Raw genomic sequence first — 20,581 nt, forward strand, 5'->3', positions numbered from 1 at the left:
TTTCTTTATAGCTAAATATTCCTTCACATTGAAACATGACTCTTGAATGCGTATACTATATTATAAATGTGTAATTGATAAATATTTTTAAAAAATGGGATTCTACCTGTTTTTTTGTTTAAGAACAACAAATATTTTCTTTTACCTTTTCTTGATATATTTCTTTACCTAAACTGTACATAATTCAATAGTTCATTTCTTGACTACATAGTTGTAACAAATATCAAATAACTAAAATTTGGTTCAATCATAATGTACTATCAAAACAAGTGCCTTACAAATGTCTGAGGAAGAAGTATCTTGTTTAAGAGAATTGGCACTGCAAGAAAACTGGATTATAGTGTACTTCTCCTTATATAAAATTCAATATAAATATAGAGACAAATATCTAAGACAGTATTTAACGTGTACTTGTGACCAGCGAAACATTGAGACCATTCTCATCATTGACAATGTAGATAAACTTAACATTATATATAAAAAAGTTGACAAAGTGCCCACTCTGATTGGGATTTCAAATGGCTGATGAACCTATTGAAAGTGCTATCCGTGTAGAGTTCCGGAATTCCACATTCCTTCTCCAGACACCCCCTTCTCTGAATCTGAGAAGTCTATTCTGATCCATTTTTGTGTATGTCCTGGCTTCAATTTAAAACTCCAATAATCTCCTTTTTTAAATGCTATTTTGTACTTATCATATGGTATGCGCTATTGATTATTCATAGATCACTTTGTTAATTGCTTTGGGTATGTTATTTTCAGGTATTTTCTGGATCACTTTTTGAAGCTACTCCTCATTCACCTACTGTTGTTTTAAAACTAATATATCATTGGGCTTGTCAGACTGCTGTGCAAAATGTAATACAGTGGGTAAAGGTTGATAACTTATTTATTAAAACTCTCTATACCAACCTTAGAGCAATATGTACCGCAGCTATTCACCAAAGATTTCCAGTATTTGGAGGACCGAACAAGAAAGTACAAGTATGTTATATTTAATTTTTTTTGTATACAATTATGAACATGGGTCATTTTTATGAAAATATAACATTTTGTTTAACTTGAATGTGCAATTTTAAATTGTGTGTTTTTTCCATATCTTTAATATAAGGAATTTACATGCCTGAATATTTTTTCTAAATCAACATCATTTAGTTGCTCTAATAATGTTATTTCGCTAATTAAGTAATTACTGTTGACAGATGACTGAGAATTAAAATTTTTTTTAAATGAAATTTGAATAAACATGTTAATTTAAGCATCAGTGAGATACGGATACGGTAAGACAAGTCAAGTAAACTGACACTGTTTTCCTGTCTATATCTTCAATATTGTATACAATGTGTATTCAACATTATCTGTGGAACTACCAAATATTTCATATTTCCATGAATATTTTATTATACTTGAGGTAAACACCAAAATTATTTCAACTTGCAGGATGTTGCTTAAATAAGAGACTCAATTTTACTGCTCATTTTCTCTGTCCTTTGTCTTATATCTCATTTCTTTGAAAGTTATGACGCAAAGAACTAAGAATATAGCATGGTTTTTAAAATACTTCACTATTCTTCTTCTTATAACATCTATTATTGTTATGCATCTAATAACCCACAATTGAGAAATGACCTACATACTTTCTTCACAATTTTATACCAATTTTCAAAATATTGTTTGAATTTAAATATTGTAAAAGGCAAGAGAAATTCCATAGCTCACCTCAATGAAAATTATTGATGGAAGCATAGTGTATGTGCGAACTACAAATTTATATAACATTTAAATAGAAATAAAAAAATTATCAGTAGAACCAAAGAGAGGTTTTTAAAAAAAAATGAGGAGATAATCATGTTTAGTATGAATGGAAATTAATATTCAGACAGTGACATTAATTTTAAAAAATATACATTCAATGGTTAACTTATCAGGTGACTTCAGAAGGCACTGATTTTAGCTCTAGGAAAGAAACAGCCAGGTTCCTACAATAAAATGGACTTTTTCTAATAATAAACAGTATAAGCTCGGTTAAAAGAAATTTAAAATTGAATAATTAACATTAACTTAATTATATTTAAGTGCCTACCAGTGAAAGAATATGTGTAAGGTGGAGTATGAAAAAATTAAGTTGGGATTTTTATTTGATACAACAGTTGGAGGATAACTAATGAAATATTTAATATATCAAGTATCATGACTTTTATTTATAATGTTTTTTGTTAAATTCATATTTATGTATTTATTTCAATTTATGTTTAATATTAAAAAATAGTGTATAATCACACCCAATTCTTGTTTACTTTGAATTATTCCTGGAATCTCTGAAAAATAGAGTTAAATATTATGAAAAACTATCAGACTTAGTTGTCTGATAAAAAAAACTAATGTTTTTAATTTAAACTTATTCAATTTATATGATGGAATTAATAATTACATGTTTAATTAATGCAATATATATATATTTATTTTACCCATACATAATGGTTTTTAGATAGGAGTTATAAGTTTGGGTACAACAGCACAGGATGGTACCTCAAGACAAGTGAAAGTTGAAATTCTTGGAATATTCGATGAAAGCTCTCAAATGCTTAGGATTAGAGCTATAGAGCCAGTAACTAATGTAAGTATTTTATTTTGTTATTTTTTTAAAAATGTTTTTGTAGCAATACAATCCAACCCATAACCTTCACCAATAACTTTCGTTGTGCTTCTGTGCAGCATCCATTTGCGTACTTACCAAGGACATTCTTAGCATAAGCTAGAATCCTTCTATTCCTTATTATGAACCTATTGTGTTTAGAAAGTTTATTTTGCTGGATTTTACAGTCAACCAAATTATGAATTTTTGATTATTTTTTTAAAGTAACTTCTTTCTTTTTTTGGGGGATCTAGTTATTTTATCTTCATTATGTTTGTAACTGCCCCGTAACATATTTGTTTGAGAGGTTGTCAAAGTTGTTAAAAGGACAGCTTTGCTTGGACACTGTCTTTTCAGGAGGGGAGGGGAGGGGAGGTAATGTTGGCCGTGATGGTTGGTTAGGTATGTAGATGCATCTTATAAATCAATATTTTTCAGGATAAAAATGAAGATCAGGTTACCATAATGAAACGTAGATTCCAAAAAGCCCTTGAACCACTTCTGAGATGGGTGCATAAGAGTTCAGAAGTAGTTATTGATTGCACTGTCGATAAAGGTACCTTAATATCGTATGGTTACTCAAGAGTAATGCAAGTTTCTGGTGATCAAAATGCTTCTGGATATAAAATAATGGACTATTTAAAAGTAGTTATACCTAGAATGTTTCAGGTACTTATCAATTTATTTATTATTTTTATATAATATTCGTAATTATATTTTTTATCATTTTTTTTTATGAAAGAATTAATGCCTTAATAATTTATTGATGAATATGAGGACAATGAACTATTTTTTTTACACTGACCACAGAAATCAAATTTAAAATTTTGAAAGTAATTCTACTTGCTTTTTAATTTTCTCCCGTAGTATTCTATAATATTCATGATTATTATTCATTTATTCTGTTCACATTATTTACTATTTATTATATCTTTTTAAAGTACAGGATCATGAGGCAACTGTGAATTTTTTTGACTGATAGTAATAGAGTAAGCTTGATTTAAGGCACAAAATCCCTCATTAAACTTGGAAACTCAGCATTCAAATTGATGAATTTTGAAAAAAAAATCTGTACTTTAAATAAATAAGTACACGGCCTCAAAATCATGTTCTGATATTTAAAAAAAAAATACTGCATTTATGAAAAATAAAGGATTCTCGATTTGAAAAATAACTCTAACATGTTTCCCAATTTTAAAACCATGTTTCCTGGAGATGGAATAGAATAATGTAAAGTTGTTATTTATAATTTGAACTAGTTTATATGGAACCAATTCTTGTTTTATTTTCAATATCTTGACGTTTCTATATTCGATTGGCTAAGAAACTGCTTAATGATTGAAAAATATCATAATAGCAGAAAGGCTCGGAAAAAACTTTTAACACCTGAAGAGAAAATAATATTTGAGTTATCTTATAACTGCAAATCGAAACACATGTTTCAACAATAAAATAATATTGTTGCATTTTGGCTTGCAGTAAAGGATTTTCCTGAAATTTCATTGTAATTTAATCATCTTATTTAATATATAGTATTGACAGCTCTAAGAGACATTCCTTCCTTGCTTAGCCATAACTAAATATTTTGCATGTAATAACATGTATGAGCTCCCTCTAAGTGACTATAGAGGATTGAAGCTTATAAAAAATATCAAATTATAAATAAATTTAAGAAATTAACCGAATATAAGCATCTTAACAGATAAATTTAAAAAATATATATAAAGAATATCAAATAAAAAAAAAAATTCCTTAATAAACAATAAAATAATGGAATATAAAAAAATAAAATTGATTTGGTGAATGATTGTCTACCTAATATTTTAAAAGAAAACTTAATAAAAATAAATTCTAAATACTTAAGAATGCTATATCATTCATAATTACAATTTTCTGGGTTGATTTCCCTGGTACTAGATGGTGATAGGAAATCATAGATGGTGTGAATTGCATGGGAGAGCAGTAGACAACTCAATAGCTGTTGGCAGAACAAAGGACTTTATCTTTAAAAAAAAAAAATCCGTCACTGCGGTGCTCACTCTTCTCCTAGATTACTAGACAGATTTCCTTTTAATTTAACATTGTAATCACAGGTCACTTTTATGATGATCCTTTGAATTCAAAATTATCATTCACCAGTTTTCAATTTGTTTTGGGGGTATTACACAATGATTCTGAAACAGCTTTATATTTACTGATATAATTATCATTTAATCCTTTGTGTTCTCATGTGAGTACTTGAATTGGAATGATGAAGTAATGTTTTTTCTGAAATATTTTAACCTGATTTGATTGTATGTATTTCAAATGTTAAGTGAGATCAGTTTTTTTTTTTAATAGTTTCAAAAATAGTTTTTTAATTTTAAATAGTTTCTTATTCTGTTTTAGTGTGATTTATTGTAAATATTACTTTTGTTTGTGCAGAATACTTTGTCCTTGCTATCTCGTCAGATTATTCAACAGTTTTTGGATGAGTTGGTTTGGAGAGAAGCGTTTGGGCCAATACCTTTTCGTGCTTTTGAATCAATCATTGAACATATTAGCGAACAGACTAGACTTAATAGTGGTATTTATTTTTAAATTATTATTTTTGTTTGTCATTAATTACTATTTTTTTTTCCTAGCCTGCTGAAATGATAAGAATAGGTTCAATTATTTACAAAAATATGGACCGTTACTATACAAAATTTGTTTTCTAATTCAATCAATTCAATTGAATCAACACAATATATATGGTTTAAAAGCTGACATATTTTTGGGCATTACATATTTTTATGGAACCTTCATTTATTTATACCTTTTAAAACTGTTGTCCAAAAGGCTAAATATAAAATAAAGTGTTAAGGCTTAATAATCCATATTTCGATTGTTGGGACCAGTTATACTGTGGCTACTATTATAATAGCATGGAAAATATTGAGCTCTTATTTAAATTTCTCTTTAAAACCTGTTCTATTATTCAATGTGTGATCAAACTAAAATGGAAGGAAAAGGACAATATTTAAATAAAAATAGTTCTCGTTTTTCAGTTGAACAGTTTTGAAAAATTGTACAATTTTTTATAGTATTGTAAGTAACTGTATAGAAAAAAAAAGTTAGATTTTGTACAAAATTCTAATTATCTTCAAAATTGTTGCTTTTCATATTCTTTTCCCAAGCCAATTCAATTGATAACCGACTTTTGAAACAATTGTGAATTAATCATGACAAAAAATAAGATTATAACCTGAGAGTTGGTAATTGGCACACCAAACATTCTACATCGGATTTCATATGAAGAAATTAATTACAAGAAAGTTACAGAAAAGTTCTTGGTCAAAAAGTAATAAAAAGGTTCTGATGTTTTGGGTTTTAAATAATTTTAATTAAATTATTAACTATTTTATTTATGAATATTTTGTTGTAAGCTTTTAAATTGAAAGGTTTAAATCAGATGTTGGGTTATATTTTAATTTTGTCAGAAAAAATTTACAGTTCGTATTAATTATGATGTATTATGATTTATAGCTTTTTTTTTTTTTTTTAGCTTATACTCAAACCTGTTATTTTATAACATAGCATAATGAGCATATATATATTTTATCTATTCTTGTTTTTTAATGTGCAGGTGGAACATTGGTAAATAGGTTGTCTCGTATTTCATTAAATCCTTTCAGAAACTGGGAATATGAACGGTGGGTTCATAATTGTCGACCTACCGTTGTTCAGTCATCAAAGAATGAGGTACGTTATATTATTGTCCATTGATTGTATTGTCAGATTAATGTGAAAACAACCTATTTGTGTCTTTCTGTTTCAAATGTAATGGATTTAAAGAATGCAAAATAATAACACTTTTTTTAAACATTTGATACCCATTTAATTTGCAGCATTGGTTAATAAATTAACTATTTATTTCACAAAATGTTTAAAAAATAATGTACCTTTTTTTATTACCGTTGATTATGAAATAGGCTAAAATTCTAATTATGGGTATTTTTAGAAAGCTGCAGTTCCTGTTTCTGTTTCATCAACATACTCTAAGAGATCCAGTGTTCAGTCTTCAGTGTCGGAGCCCAGTGTATCAGTAAGTTTTTAAACTTATAATGATTCTTATTTATGAGGGCACTTCTAATCTGGTTAAAATTAATCTCCTTAATAATTTTCTACCAACTCTCAAATGCTCATGCCTTTTAGAGAATCAATAGAGTACTCTTGAAGCTAAATCATGTAAACTGTAAAAGCTATAAAAATGTGATTGTGTTCATTTGATTTAGTTTCCTTCCAAACACCATGAATTTAAAATACATATTATTTACTTAAACCCATTAAATCTGATGAGATGACCAATAGACAGATGGCCTATTATGCACCTCATTGCTCTACTTTAAAAAATAGAGGGTGTTGGTGGTGGTCCATTCTGTTAGAAATAAAGATAAATTTTATTTGACACGCCTCCGGACCACCATATACAATTCTCTTATTCATCTTGTTCACTCTAAAAAGATTAATTAAAGCATGACTTGTCTCTATGTTTTCCATGATAGATAGTACATTCAATAAAAAAAAGTCTTCCATTATAATTATTAGCACATCTGCATTTATAAAATATTTTCAAAACATTTCATGAACAATAATTTTTATATTCCTATCTCTATGAATGGAAAGTTAGGTTTGATACTATACTATTCATTAAATATATTTTCAAGTATCTATTTTATGTTTATTTTTCCCCTTCATATTGTTTTAGATTGTGTCCATATTTATTTTATGTTCATTTTCCCCTACATATTGCGTCCATATCTATTTTATGTTCATTTTCCCTACATATTGCATCAGATTGTGTCCATATCTATTTTATGTTCATTTTTTCCTACATATTGCGTCCATATCTATTTTATGTTCATTTTTCCTACATATTGCATCAGATTGCATCCATATCTATTTTACCAAACTGCCACTTTAAAAAAAAAAACATGGTACTATTGCCACTTACGTGAATATTGAAAAGTTAATAAAGAGATAAAATGAAATTAGAATTTTTTTTTAAATGCTGCACATCATCGTCATAAGCAAATATTCTATGTGCCGTTAGGGTAATATTCATATCTGTACCAACTGTGAAGAAATTGATGACTTACTATACGAGGTGTGACAGAAAGGTAGTGAGACCAGCAACCCTGTTCTGGTGTCCTTGATAGAACACGTGTGTCAGTACCCTGCCATAGCTCAATGCAAGTTTCAACTCATGTTAACTACATGATTTGTGTGACTGCTATTAGTGAAGTTGTGTTTGGGTTGTGCGTCACACAAAATGGAAAAGTGGAATTTATAGCAACGTTTAAAAAGTTAAAACAGGCCTATAGGAAACTTTCTTTATCCCGAGCTCTTTTCTGGCACAAATCATTTTTGGAAGGCAGAGAAAATGTTGAAGATGAACACCGTTTAGGGAGGGAGACCTTCAACTTTGAAAACCGACGAAAACATCAAACGGGTGAACACTCTTGTGAGATATGACTGTTGTTTTATCAAATTCTTCATGGTAGGCACGGATATTTTGGCTTTTTATTGTTCATTGGCAATACTGCTGCCTATTAAAATTGGTTCAGTTCTGTAGTTTCCTTTATCACTTGTGAATCAAGTGGTTTGAATTAATTTTGATAGGAACCAATAAATAATATTTTCTCATTATGACGATATGTGATTTTTAAATAATGTTCTTTTAAGTTTTCACAATATCTTACTTCCAATGTAAAATATAATCAGCTGTTTGAGATTTCATCTCATCTCTTGTTTTAGAATTCATGTTCATAGTTTTCTAACTGGCAGTTATCGATCAATCGGGAGTGTTTAAAACTTAGGCTTATTATTATTATATGAATTCTTGCTTCGTGCACTCCTGATCTGATTAGCTTTAGCATTACTCTCTTTATTATGGCAATCATTTTAATAAGATTTTTTTACTTTAGCACTTCCTATAAAATGTATTATGCTAACATTTCAATCTATTTAATTGCCCATTTGTCAGTTCTAATTTTGTTAAGTTATTTTTAATAATATGTTGAAATATTTTTATAAATGTATGTACTCCTAGTTTAACTGTTGATAATTTTAATTTAGGCAATTAAATTAGAAGACAATATAGGAAGCCCAATTCCAATAGCGACTGCGGCAAGTAGCAAAAACAGATCTTCAAATGTGCCTCATGAACCTGCCATGATAGCCTTGGAGCCTTATTACTATGGCATTTTAGAAGGGGACAGCTCTAAGCATAGATATGTACCATTTTTTACTCAGGTAGAAAATTCTTATTATACATTTTAAACATAATTATATCACATTTATTTTGTAGTTATGAATTTTTTCTTATTGTGTTCAAAAGCATATTTTATCTTTTAAAAATGCTAATTAATTAATAATATTTGGGTTTTTTAGAAAAAATAAAATAAATAATAATAAGTGTGAATGTTCTTGTATTTATTTTGTTGAGTATAAATTATTTACTTCTTGGAGAAGTTTGTCGGGGGGTGCGGTCAGCAAAGAACAACATAAATAAACAAAACCATATTTATTTATTTTATGCCGACGTTTCGACCTGAGTTTCAGGGCTATAGAACAAAAGAGATAACAACAACATTTAGAGTAACATACAATTGAAAAGGAATAGCATACAAACAAATTTAGAATTATACAAAATATTGAATTAATATTGAATTGTTTGTATACTATTCCTTTTCAATTGTATGTTACTCTAAATGTTGTTGTTATCTCTTTTGTTCTATAGCCCTGATGAAGACCTGAAACTCAGGTCGAAATGTCGGCATAAAATAAATAAATATGGTTTTGTTTATTTATGTTGTTCTTTGCTGACCGCACCCCCCGACAAACTTCTCCAAGCATTAATCTACGGTCAACTATCTACACCTCATTATAAATTATTTAATTCTAAAAAAAAAAAATTCATAGTTAATCTTGAATAAACCTTTGCATCTATATTCATTATCGCTAACCATTCATTAACACAAAAACGAAACATTCAATAAAACGAAATATTGATCGATTTTATCTGTAATATGTGAAAACTTTAAGAAAATTATAGATCAATATGATTTATAAAAACAATAACAATGTAATGAAAAAAAAATAAGGTGGTGATACAGTAAAATAAAGATAAATATAAGAAACAAAATATATTCCAAGTGAGTAAAGACCCACCACTGAAAACAACTTGCTACTCCTCTGAGAGAAATAAATCAAGTAACACTTTTGGATCAGTGGGTATTTTAAATAAACTATCAAAAATGTATATTTATAAAAATAGCTTCACCGGGTGAAATATTGGTAAAATACAAGCAACTATAATTTGTGTATTATTATTATTATAATAACCTCTCAATCATTTTCCGAATAAAATTGTTTTGACTCTAAGTGATTCAACCATCATTTCAAAAAATAAAGACAACTTGTCAGTTAATACTGGTAATATTTCTCAATTAAATAAGAATAACAGTACAATATTATTCAGAAATCATTAGCAGGTCATAGGATTATGAATTGATTGCTCCTTCTAATTAACATATTATTGGCTATATGAAGATGATTGGAGAGGATGTGGAGAATGGTAAGGAAAGAGGGAGTGAAGAAAATTAATAAATGAAAATTTATTTATTGTTCCAACGTTTTAGTCCGTCTTTCAGGACCTCTTCAGGGCTAAGTATAAACAAGATTACTACCATCTTAAAATAAAAATAAAAACGATAACTGACAGTATAAAAAATATGAAAGATAAAAAAATATATATGTAATCCAAAGTAGTACAGATAACACTGTACCAATTCAACAGTGTAACATCTCAAAAAGATGTTTATATTTGGATATGTATGTAATGTAATCTGTATCTATAAATATGTGATATTTTTTAGTTGTTACAAAAAAAATAATAATTATAAAAAAATATTAATTAAAATACATGTAGGCGACTTATGGGAGGAGAAAGAAAATTTACGCTGAGTGATGCGATCATTAACATAAAAATTGTGAAATTTCCTTTTTATTTATTCATTAAATTTGGTTTAAAAACAAATTTTGTTAAATATATGTATTAAAAATAAATATATAACTGAAAATGCTGATTTCCTTATTTCTTGTAATATTTCTGTTTCTAGTGCTACTTGTGCCGCTCTGATTTTAAAAGTGTTTTGAAGTTAACTGATCATCTCATCCTACATGCTTTAAACAAAGATCTTGAATCAGTTACTGATCCAAAAGATATTTGTAAAATTTGTTTGAAAATCAGGCTACCTGGCAGTAAACAGCATCATATCCAGGTAATATTTTATAATTTTTAATAATACTTTTGCTTTTCTCTTTCCAACATTAACCCTGATGAAGTGTTGTTTACGATTCTGTTTTATTCATTATTATTATAAAATGTTACTGTGAAGATCAAAAATACTATATTCAGCTGATTTAGATTTCAATCCTCTACAGATTTTCAGAAACACTGCTATTCTTTTCTTAGTCTGAATCCATTTAAATTATGATGATACTTTTGAAGGATATTATTTATAAATTGTCCAGTACACTCACTAGCCATAATAACCTCCTATATTTTAAAAAATCTATTTTCATTAGTTTTTTTGTTTACATTGCACAATATTATAATATTTTTACTTTAAATACATTCTTAGTTTAAATATTTTATATTACTATTTTTTGTCTTTATGATTAAAACCTTATTGGCATTGGATATTGAGTTTTGATGCTTGACATCTTGAGTTGTGAAAGTATTTGATATCTACTTGAGTTGAGTTGTGCTTTAAGTTTAGGCATACAATTTAAATGAGATTGTGCCATGAAGTTTGATTAAAATAAAAAGCTGTATTATGAATGTATCTCTATTTACCTTTTAATTTTTTTTGGTGTAATTCACTGAAGTTATTGTAATCCAATAGGTCCCTGCCAAATGTTTATGAGAATTAAGAAAGTCACATTGTACCAAAAGTCTTGGAGATACTTTGGGTTCTTTTCTTATAATTTGTCGCTTTCTTGTTTATATGTATTCATATTTCTGTTTTTCAAATTTGCAAATGACTTTTTAATTTCAGATTGATTGTAGCTGTTAATTTTAGTACTAAAGAGGCAGAGTTGATTGATTACTGAATTAATATATTTATTATCTTTTAACATGAATTTGATTAATTAATTTAATTATTTTTACAGATGTGTCAACCAACCACTATTGGCTTAAGCTGTAGAATTTGTGCTGTGAAGATGAAAGACAATGGTTCTCTAATTTACCACATGACCAAGACTCATCATCAGTTAGATATGCCTTATATTTGCAGTAAATGCAATTACAGAGTCTCTGAGCTTCATATGCTCAATGCGCATTTCGCTAAGGTATTTATTTAAAAAAAATATTTTTGAAGCTTCCCAATGTAGATAAAATAATCGATTTAAATATATTTTTGTTTTAGGCTCACTTCAATGCAACTAGTGGAATGTGTCCATTTTGTTTGAAAGTCGTAGACTTTGCTACTCCATCTGGAGATGATCTCGAGCATAATCAGCTCTTTTTTATTAAACATATTCAGGTTTTATTAGTTTATCTAATTTTCTGTAGTTGATAATTTTTTATTTTTTTTAGAATTTTCCTGAACCTAAATTTTATATGGCCTCCATCCATATTCCCCTGTATAAGGCCGATTCCACTCCTAGGCTGCTTCCTATTCCATTTCTTTGTCCCAGGTTTTCCCCAGTCTACCTCGTACTCTTCCGTACTTATTTTCCATGAGTGAACATCCTTTAGGCATTATTTTTAAATGTCCATACCACTTCAGATGTTCTATAATTATTTTCTAATTACTAAATATGCTTTAGGAGGCTATATTTCATTCAATATAGTATAGACTATATATATATTCAATATATAACCTGAAAGTATAGAACTTACTATAGGCTTGAAATAAAAAACTTCTCTTGTACCTTTATTATATTTCTTTTCAGGTATTTATTTATACCCTTTATTCCACTTCTTTATTCTTTATAACATCTGAATCACGTTTCGGGCCTGCCTGTTATCAAGTTCTACAAATAAAAACATCTACAATTAACATAGAGTTACTACCAGCAAAGTTTATATTGCACCTTAATAAAAAATGTTTGCACATTTACATACAAAAAATTCAATATTTAAACGTATATATATTCACTTCACTAATTTATAACCATTTACTAATGTTTTTGATATTAAGCTAAAATTTCTCAGTTATCGTTCTTATTTTTTTTCGTTACCTTATTATTAATTTGTGGACATAAGTAATTTTAAATTGAAAATCATTTTTATGTATTCCAAAATTAATATAAGCCCTTTTTTTTTATTATTAAAAAGCTATTTTATTTTATTTCATTAGTGTTATTTTCAAACAATGCTTGCCTAAAACAGTTTTTACAATTGAAAATCATTTTATTTCAAGTGATTATTGACATTTAAATGTAATTTATTGTATTTATAAATTACCTTTTAAATTGCACTTTTATCTTTCTATCCATTTACATATCCAAATTTCAGTGCACTGAGCCCTGCATTGTTATTACTTTGGGATTTGTTTAATTCTCTTTCTGTTTGTGTGTATTGATTTTAATTTGTTACCTTAATAATTACTAATTGTTTTAAAAATCTCTTTTATCAGTTAGGAGTGGAAGGAGGATTCTAAAATTACTTTCTCTGCACCAGAATTCTCTCCTTTAGATTGTAGTGTTCCTCCTATCCTCCTAATGACCGGATAACAACATCTTTTAATGGGATTGGTTTTGCCTCCATCTATGCCTCCTCTATCATATGAAAATGTTTGGCTGTAAAATATAGCTATCGGTTGTGTCATATTTGTTCCGAGGATATTGCCTTATTTAAATTTTTTGTGTAAGAAATATTTCAAGTATGTAATACATTTTGAGCTTAAAAAGTACCACTTTCCTTTCAAGTTGTAGTTTGGGTTTCGATTGTTTCTGTGGAGATATTCCTTCATTTTTTAATGTGATGGACTCGTTTACGACGAATTAAAATTATGTGTAAGTAGTTATCATTGAAGTAGTGCTAACTGTTATTAGTTTTAGGACTTGCCAAACATTGGCGATTGTGTTAATTAATAAAAACTTCTTCTGTTTTCACATAATTAGTATATCGCTGGTGCGGAAGAATAATGGTGCAATTGTGAACTGTGTAAAGTTTAATTTATTGTGTTAGTAGGCTCAAAAAAACACTTACTAGATGTTTGTAAACATATTTTTCAGCCTGCCAACCCAAAAAAATCAATTTCACAAAATTTTATAGTTGTGTCAGTATTCATCTGGCACAGTGATATGATGTTGCTAGCTCCTTGTTCAATATTTTTTTCCTTTTATATAATATTAATAACAGAATTATCATTTTGAAAAATGAACTGTCTAAATACTCTACTAAAATAGACAGAATTTTTTGATATTGTAGAAAATCTCATGTTAACAAATAAGGTCCTTGTCATGATCTCTTATTTTCAGATTCTTCTATTGATACCTAGTTTTATTTTAAGGGATCAACTACTCTTTTAAGAATTCTATAACAGGTGTTAAATTTTTTTCTTTCAGTATTTTCCTCAAAATTTTAAGTGATATGAAGTAAAAAAAGATGAACTTGTATTAAGGTTTTGAAGATTTACTTAGTTGATTTTTTCCTTGAAATATATTTTGGTAATTTTTATGTTTGGAATATGTTTTGATGTTGATGTGCTTCTCAATCAGTTTCAAGATGTAAGATTTGAATTTATAAAAGAAGGAATAATTCTCCTACCTGTTGACATTTAATTTAAGATGTAATGGATTGTACAAATTTAATATTTTGATGATGTAGATGAAATTATCATTGAACTCACCTTGAATTTAAATTTAAATTGAAAAATTACAAGAATTTTTTTTAAAAACAATAAGTTTAACTATCTGTTGTGTTATTATTTTCAAAAATTGTTTCAAATGGTACAAAGGAATGAAATTAAAAATAAGTGAAAACTTCTATAATAAGAAACTTGTATTTTTAAGAAAAACTCTTACCATTATCTGTTTATTTGAATTATGTTTCATAAAATAAAATTTAACTGACTTAATATGGATATGGCATGTAACTTATAAAAAGGTGAACTATTAATTCTTTATCTATTTTTACATTATAAAAAAATCAGTATTAAAAATGATTTGAATGACCTATTAATTAAATTTTTTGTTTAAAAATTCTTTGGTGTCCCCCAAAACTTTCATATGTTGTCCTTAGGTCCCTTACTGCCTGTAATTTGCCTGCTAGGTTAACTCTTGGTCACACTGGCTAAACTCCTGGTATAGCTTTTTCTTTCAAATAATTATTCATATTGAGAATTGGTTTCAAATTGAAATAGTTTTGCTAATTAGTGTGGGGGTTGTGCTTCCAATACTTATAGGGCTTCTTTAATTTTAGTTTTATATGCCATAATAATAATTATTTTTAAAGTAATATTTTATTTTCAGCGTCATGTTTTGCCTTCATCAAAAAAATGCTCCCGTTGCCTCTTAAACTTTATAAACAAATCGCTTCTTGCAGAACACGAAGCTGTGATGCATGCTTCCTGTGTCAAGATTGGTAACTATTATAATGAATGATTTTGGAATTTATTTTTATTAATATTGCTTTTAGATTAGGTATATTCAATTTTGATTATAACAATTTATTTTAATTTGTTTTTATTTACTCCCATCTTTCACTCCTTTGAAGCCACCGAGTAAGAATTCATTTCTTAGGGCTGCCCTTAAATAAATATGGATTGACCCAGGCTCTATTTTTTTTTAACTATGCACTTTTTGTTAATCTTTGAACTTAGTTCAATATTAAGACCAGGATAAAAGTTAAACTCTAATTAGGGAATAATTTTTATAATAATGCTTGTTAGCATCATAGACCATTTTTCTATCACCCGTTGGTTTGTGGATGAGCTTACATTAAGTGTTAAGGAGCTACATAGATTATTATTCAATCAAAAGCCTGAATTTCACAACAACAAAAAATTCTGTCAGTTTCACAGATGTGACAATTTGGTGATTAGAGTGATAATAGTGGGAAACCAGTAAAAAATGTCCTATATGGGTCTGTAAAAATGTTTCAAGTGATACCTAAAGGTAATTTATTATATAATTGATTTGAAAAAATTGAAGGAAATTAATAAATAAGGATTTACAGGCTGTAGTAAAATTTAAAATCTTTTTTAACTTGAAACTTTTTTAAAAAAGTAATTTTAGTTTCAAGGGCTTAATTTTTTAATAAAGGATACAACTGTGAAATGTTAAAATGTTGGAAAAAGAAGTTAGTCAATAATTTTTTTACAAACAAAGATTATCTTTACTTAATAACTTATTAAAATCACCTTGTTTGATTACTTATTCATATTATAATAATTAATGAGAGACTAAGGAGAAAGTTCACAATAATTTCTTTTAATCGTTTAAACCTGTGGTTGAATTAGGAATATTTAGTGTTTTGTTTTTTTAATACTAAATTTGGCCTGATACAAATGAACTTGACTTCCGAAATAGAAATATTGAAAAAATGGTTGTTTAACCGAATGGTTTACAAACAAAGACTTATCTAATTTCATCAAGCTCACTCAACAAACACAAATAACTATTCTTTGGTTATAAATAGGCTTGTTACTTTAGAAGTGTTAGTTCTTGATTATATTGGAAAATTAGATGGTGAAGTCAAGTATCGATATATGATTTTTTCAGATGAGGTGATGAGATACTTGGTCGACAATCCTATACTTATGCCTGCTCCTATAGCTGAACCACCCCTAGTTCATCGGTTGCAACCGATGGACATGAAGCCTGCTTCTCAACTCAAAGGGATTAGTACGGTCTCTCTGAGAGTCACTGCTTATATTTCTATGCCTGATGTTTGTTGTCATGAATGTGAATCTCCGGTTACCGCTGATCATTTTTCGTATGTATTTTAATATATTTTATTTATTACTACCTTTATATTTCATGAATTGCCATTGTACAATTATTTTTAGCATAATTTCAGTGTGTATTTTCTTTTGTATCAGTTTTTAGAGAATTCTCATTACTATATTGGTGGGAGCACAGGTAGCCCCGGGGTAAGTTGTGTGGTTACTAACTCTAAGGACCAGAGTTCAAATCCGACTTGGCAGAAAATTGTTTACTGAGTCAACTCCTGTGGGTTCTGGAGTCCACCCACCCTTTTACATTGGGTACCCTTAATTGGGTAAAAACCTAGCGGTTGAGTGTGATTTTGACCAAATCACCTCCTTGCACAACCGTTGGTCTAGTAACAGTACTTCCTTACAAAGTACTGAACCTCTGACCCTTCATAGGTTGTAGTGTAGTGGTACAGATTTTAATTTTTAATATTCATTAGTAACACTATTCATTTTATTTCTTCAACTATATAAGTTAGGAAAACTATGTTGGTCTTAATATATCCTGAGTCATAAAATTTATTTTTAAATTCAATATTTTATGAAATAAAGATTAAATTTTTTTTTGCACAGAAATTTCCTGATGTGCAATAAATGTTCGTACAGGACATGTTGTCCTCATGCAATAGCCGAACATGTTTCTCAAATGCATCCGCCGTATCCTCTTTCCAGTCCTGTTTATATTGGAATGAAGGTTACTGTCAACAGTAAGATGTTCTGTACTTCATGCTTATTTTCTTGCCGAGATGGAAATGCCATGAGTAAGTTATTTAAAACTTTTTATGTATTATAAAATTCTTTAATGTTCCTACAATATATTATATATGGTCAACTATGAAACCAATATGAAAAAGGTGATTACTTTAAATATATTTTAGGTACACACTTGGTTACTTGTGGTGATGGAGTTTGTATTGTCGGACGTAGGAGATCTATAATGAAACCAGAAGAAATGGAAGCACTTCCCATTATTACACCTGGTAATAATACCATAGTTAGATTTTAATTATAACTTGAATTTATTTATCATATGTGCTAGATGCTCTTGAATTTTCCTTTTATTTTTGAAAAAATTTCCACTTCCAAATTTGGTAAACCATCTGATCACTTTCAGGATATATTCAAATTTAGGTATTTTAAATAAAATTTTATTATAAATTGAACATCCTGTTCTTTTTCCCTGAAAAATAAATCTCATTGGAGAAAATAAGAACAATAGAGTCTTGATTAACTGAGTTAATATTGATCCTAGTGATCTCAGATTAGTGTATTATGGATAACAAAGATAAGCAGTAATTGTTAGTGTTCAGGAAAATACAATCAAACAAACAGTAATAGTAGGGGTTCAGGAAAATACAATCAAACAAACAGTAATAGTAGGGGTTCAGGAAAATACAATACTACAAAAGCAGCAGTATCACTGCATTGTTATCAATTACAACAGTACCACAATGTTACAATATAAATATAATATATTATATGTCTATATACTAATACTAAAAACTAAACATTTTGCAAAAAGTCTTAATGTCTTCTGCTTGAGGACTTCCTTGCTTCTTGGCCACTATACGGCAACCTGAGGTATGAGCTTCTAACTTGTAATTTTGTTGTCCTGCGCTTCATCAATAGCGCTCAATTCACCAGTATGTGATTCTGCATTCCAACCTTCAAGTGATGTGTCCATCACTCTGATTAATGTTAGACACTAAGTTCGATTAAGTCTCATCTGAAAGTTCACACTGTTGGTTCTTTTTCATCAAATCATTTCAATAACTATAATTTTACTTAAAATATGGCTTAAAATTTTCTCTTTGTCATATGAAGTGTCCATTTTCAGAAAGGCTTTTTAGGCTATCTGTGTTTAATTACTCCAGAACAATGTTCATATTAAAGTAGGTCAGTCCTCTACTCAAGTACATTTGTGATTTACTATTTCAACAAATTCTTAATTTTGAAGTGTAGATAGTTGACCGTAGATTAATGATTGGAGAAGTTTGTCGGGGGGAGCACAGTTGAATCAGAAACAAACAATTCGCTACCATTTCTTGGCCTCCTCATCATAAAAAACACCAATAATACTATATCCACCGATTGGTACACAAAACCAACTCACTCAGGAAGACTTTTAAATTATCACTCCCAACACCCTTAACATCAAAAACTAAACACGGCCAAAAATCTTATTGATCTTGGTTTTTCCCTCTCTGATTCCCAATTTCATAACTATCTCCGCATTAAACAAATTCTATTAAACAACAACTTCCCTCCAAAAATCATCGACAAACTCTTTTACAATTATAAAAACCGTACCCCATCTACACAAAATTCTCTGCCATCTTTTTCCATCCCCCTATACAGATCATTACCTTATATCCCCTTTCTTACAGATAACATTCATAAACAATTACGTTCCTCCATCCCTAACCTCCGCCTAGCCTTCAAAGCCCATAACAAACTGTCTTTTATTTACAGCAATCTCAAAGATCCAATTCCTCCTCAATACCGTTCCCAGGTTGTGTACCGTATCCCCTGTTCCACTTCTAATTGCAATGCATCCTACATTGGCGAAACAAAAAATTTACTTAAAGACCGCATAACGCAGCACAAATATTCCGTCTCCTCCCATAACTTCTAAATTATCTGAACATAGCTTAATACTCAAACACTCTTTTGATTTTGACAATACCACCATACTAGCCTCTGTCCCTAACCACGACAAACGATTACTATCCGAAAGCATTTTTATACAATTAGAAGCTTCCCCAGTCAACCACAAAACAGATAAACAAAACCTATCCCTAGGCTATTCCCAAATAGTTAATTTATTAAAGCACCCATAATTTATTTTCTTTTATCAATCATTATCTATTTTCGATTTTATTGTTTATAAAAATATTTTTTATTCTTATTAATTTTTATTCATAATTTGTTGACCTTTGAGTTCCATATTTTTATATATCACTGGTTTTATGTTTTTCTTTTAAACTATAACTTGACTTTTTTATCATTGGTATTTCATCTCTTTCTTGACAGTTACGTTTCTAGCGAACCCTTTGTCTGTAGCTCTCTCTGGTGAGCCTTTCTATAAACCATAAATCAATCAGTTGCAGGCCTACCTTCTACGCCATAACGTCCTTTCCGTTCTCATATTTGTTACATTTTAATTTTATTTTTTCCCCAATTTATGCTCGAATAATACAGATCTATGGTTAATTGAGACTCAACTGCAATTCAAAATGCTAAATGTAGGTTTTGTTATGATCTATTAGTTTTGTTTATTTATTAATTTAAATTAAAATTACATTTTTTAGTTGTAAAGAAATAAAATTAATTAAATAAATTATGATTTAGCACGCAAAAGAAGCAAAAAAACAGTAAAGAGCAAAGATGAAAAACCAAAAACCATTCTTAATCTTTTGGGGCTTGTTAGAAAGGAAGAAGATAGTTCTGCAGCTGCTATGGAAGTAAGTTTTATTTTTTATTTTCAAGTGTGCTATTTTATTATTACTTGATCATTTTATTTTCATTTTCCAGGTTGAGGAACCTAGTGTGAAAGAAACACCCCAAGCCTCAACTTCAGTTGAAGAAAATGTTCCAGTTACCGCTTCTGAAGATGATGATTGTATGGAAATTGACTAATAAATACCTCGGATTAAGTACTTAAATTGTTTATTTTGTTATTATTTTTATTTCTAAATTTTGTACAAATATTAAATTATTTTATATCTTTATAATTATATTATGATAGTACTGAATACTTTCTCAAAAACTGTTTGTATTTTAAATATTTAAAGTGTATTGATTTGATTCACTCTATATTAAATTTATAAGTTATTTTTCACCTATCAACTTTGTATAAAATATTATTATTATATAAATATTTTTTAATGATAGTATTTTTTTCAGCCATCATGTTTTAACCTCCTTCCCATGTATTGTATTGAAAATAACAGGGACTTAATAAATTATT

The 20,581-nt window shown here is 28.6% G+C and overlaps 1 protein-coding gene across 2 annotated transcripts in view; it reads left to right on the forward strand.

Moving 5' to 3' along the window:
* Window positions 1-20,276, forward strand: part of row (relative of woc) — a 37,636-nt gene extending 17,360 nt beyond the window's left edge. For both annotated transcript variants that reach the window (XM_014420238.2, XM_014420237.3), the window contains exons 8-23: window positions 763-984; window positions 2,489-2,617; window positions 3,074-3,304; window positions 5,060-5,201; window positions 6,243-6,358; window positions 6,618-6,701; window positions 8,735-8,911; window positions 10,780-10,941; window positions 11,837-12,016; window positions 12,094-12,210; window positions 15,149-15,260; window positions 16,400-16,613; window positions 17,185-17,372; window positions 17,490-17,591; window positions 19,963-20,075; window positions 20,146-20,276. In XM_014420238.2, coding sequence (XP_014275724.1) covers window positions 763-984; window positions 2,489-2,617; window positions 3,074-3,304; window positions 5,060-5,201; window positions 6,243-6,358; window positions 6,618-6,701; window positions 8,735-8,911; window positions 10,780-10,941; window positions 11,837-12,016; window positions 12,094-12,210; window positions 15,149-15,260; window positions 16,400-16,613; window positions 17,185-17,372; window positions 17,490-17,591; window positions 19,963-20,075; window positions 20,146-20,250 — 2,394 coding nt within the window. In that variant the 3' untranslated portion in view covers window positions 20,251-20,276. The remainder of the gene's footprint in view (window positions 1-762; window positions 985-2,488; window positions 2,618-3,073; window positions 3,305-5,059; window positions 5,202-6,242; window positions 6,359-6,617; window positions 6,702-8,734; window positions 8,912-10,779; window positions 10,942-11,836; window positions 12,017-12,093; window positions 12,211-15,148; window positions 15,261-16,399; window positions 16,614-17,184; window positions 17,373-17,489; window positions 17,592-19,962; window positions 20,076-20,145) is intronic.
* The last annotated feature ends 305 nt before the right edge of the window (window positions 20,277-20,581 follow it).

This window comes from Halyomorpha halys, unplaced genomic scaffold (genome assembly GCF_000696795.3).
Source record: "Halyomorpha halys isolate HHAL.00 unplaced genomic scaffold, Hhal_1.1 Scaffold265.1, whole genome shotgun sequence".
NCBI classification, from domain to species: Eukaryota; Metazoa; Arthropoda; class Insecta; order Hemiptera; family Pentatomidae; genus Halyomorpha; species Halyomorpha halys.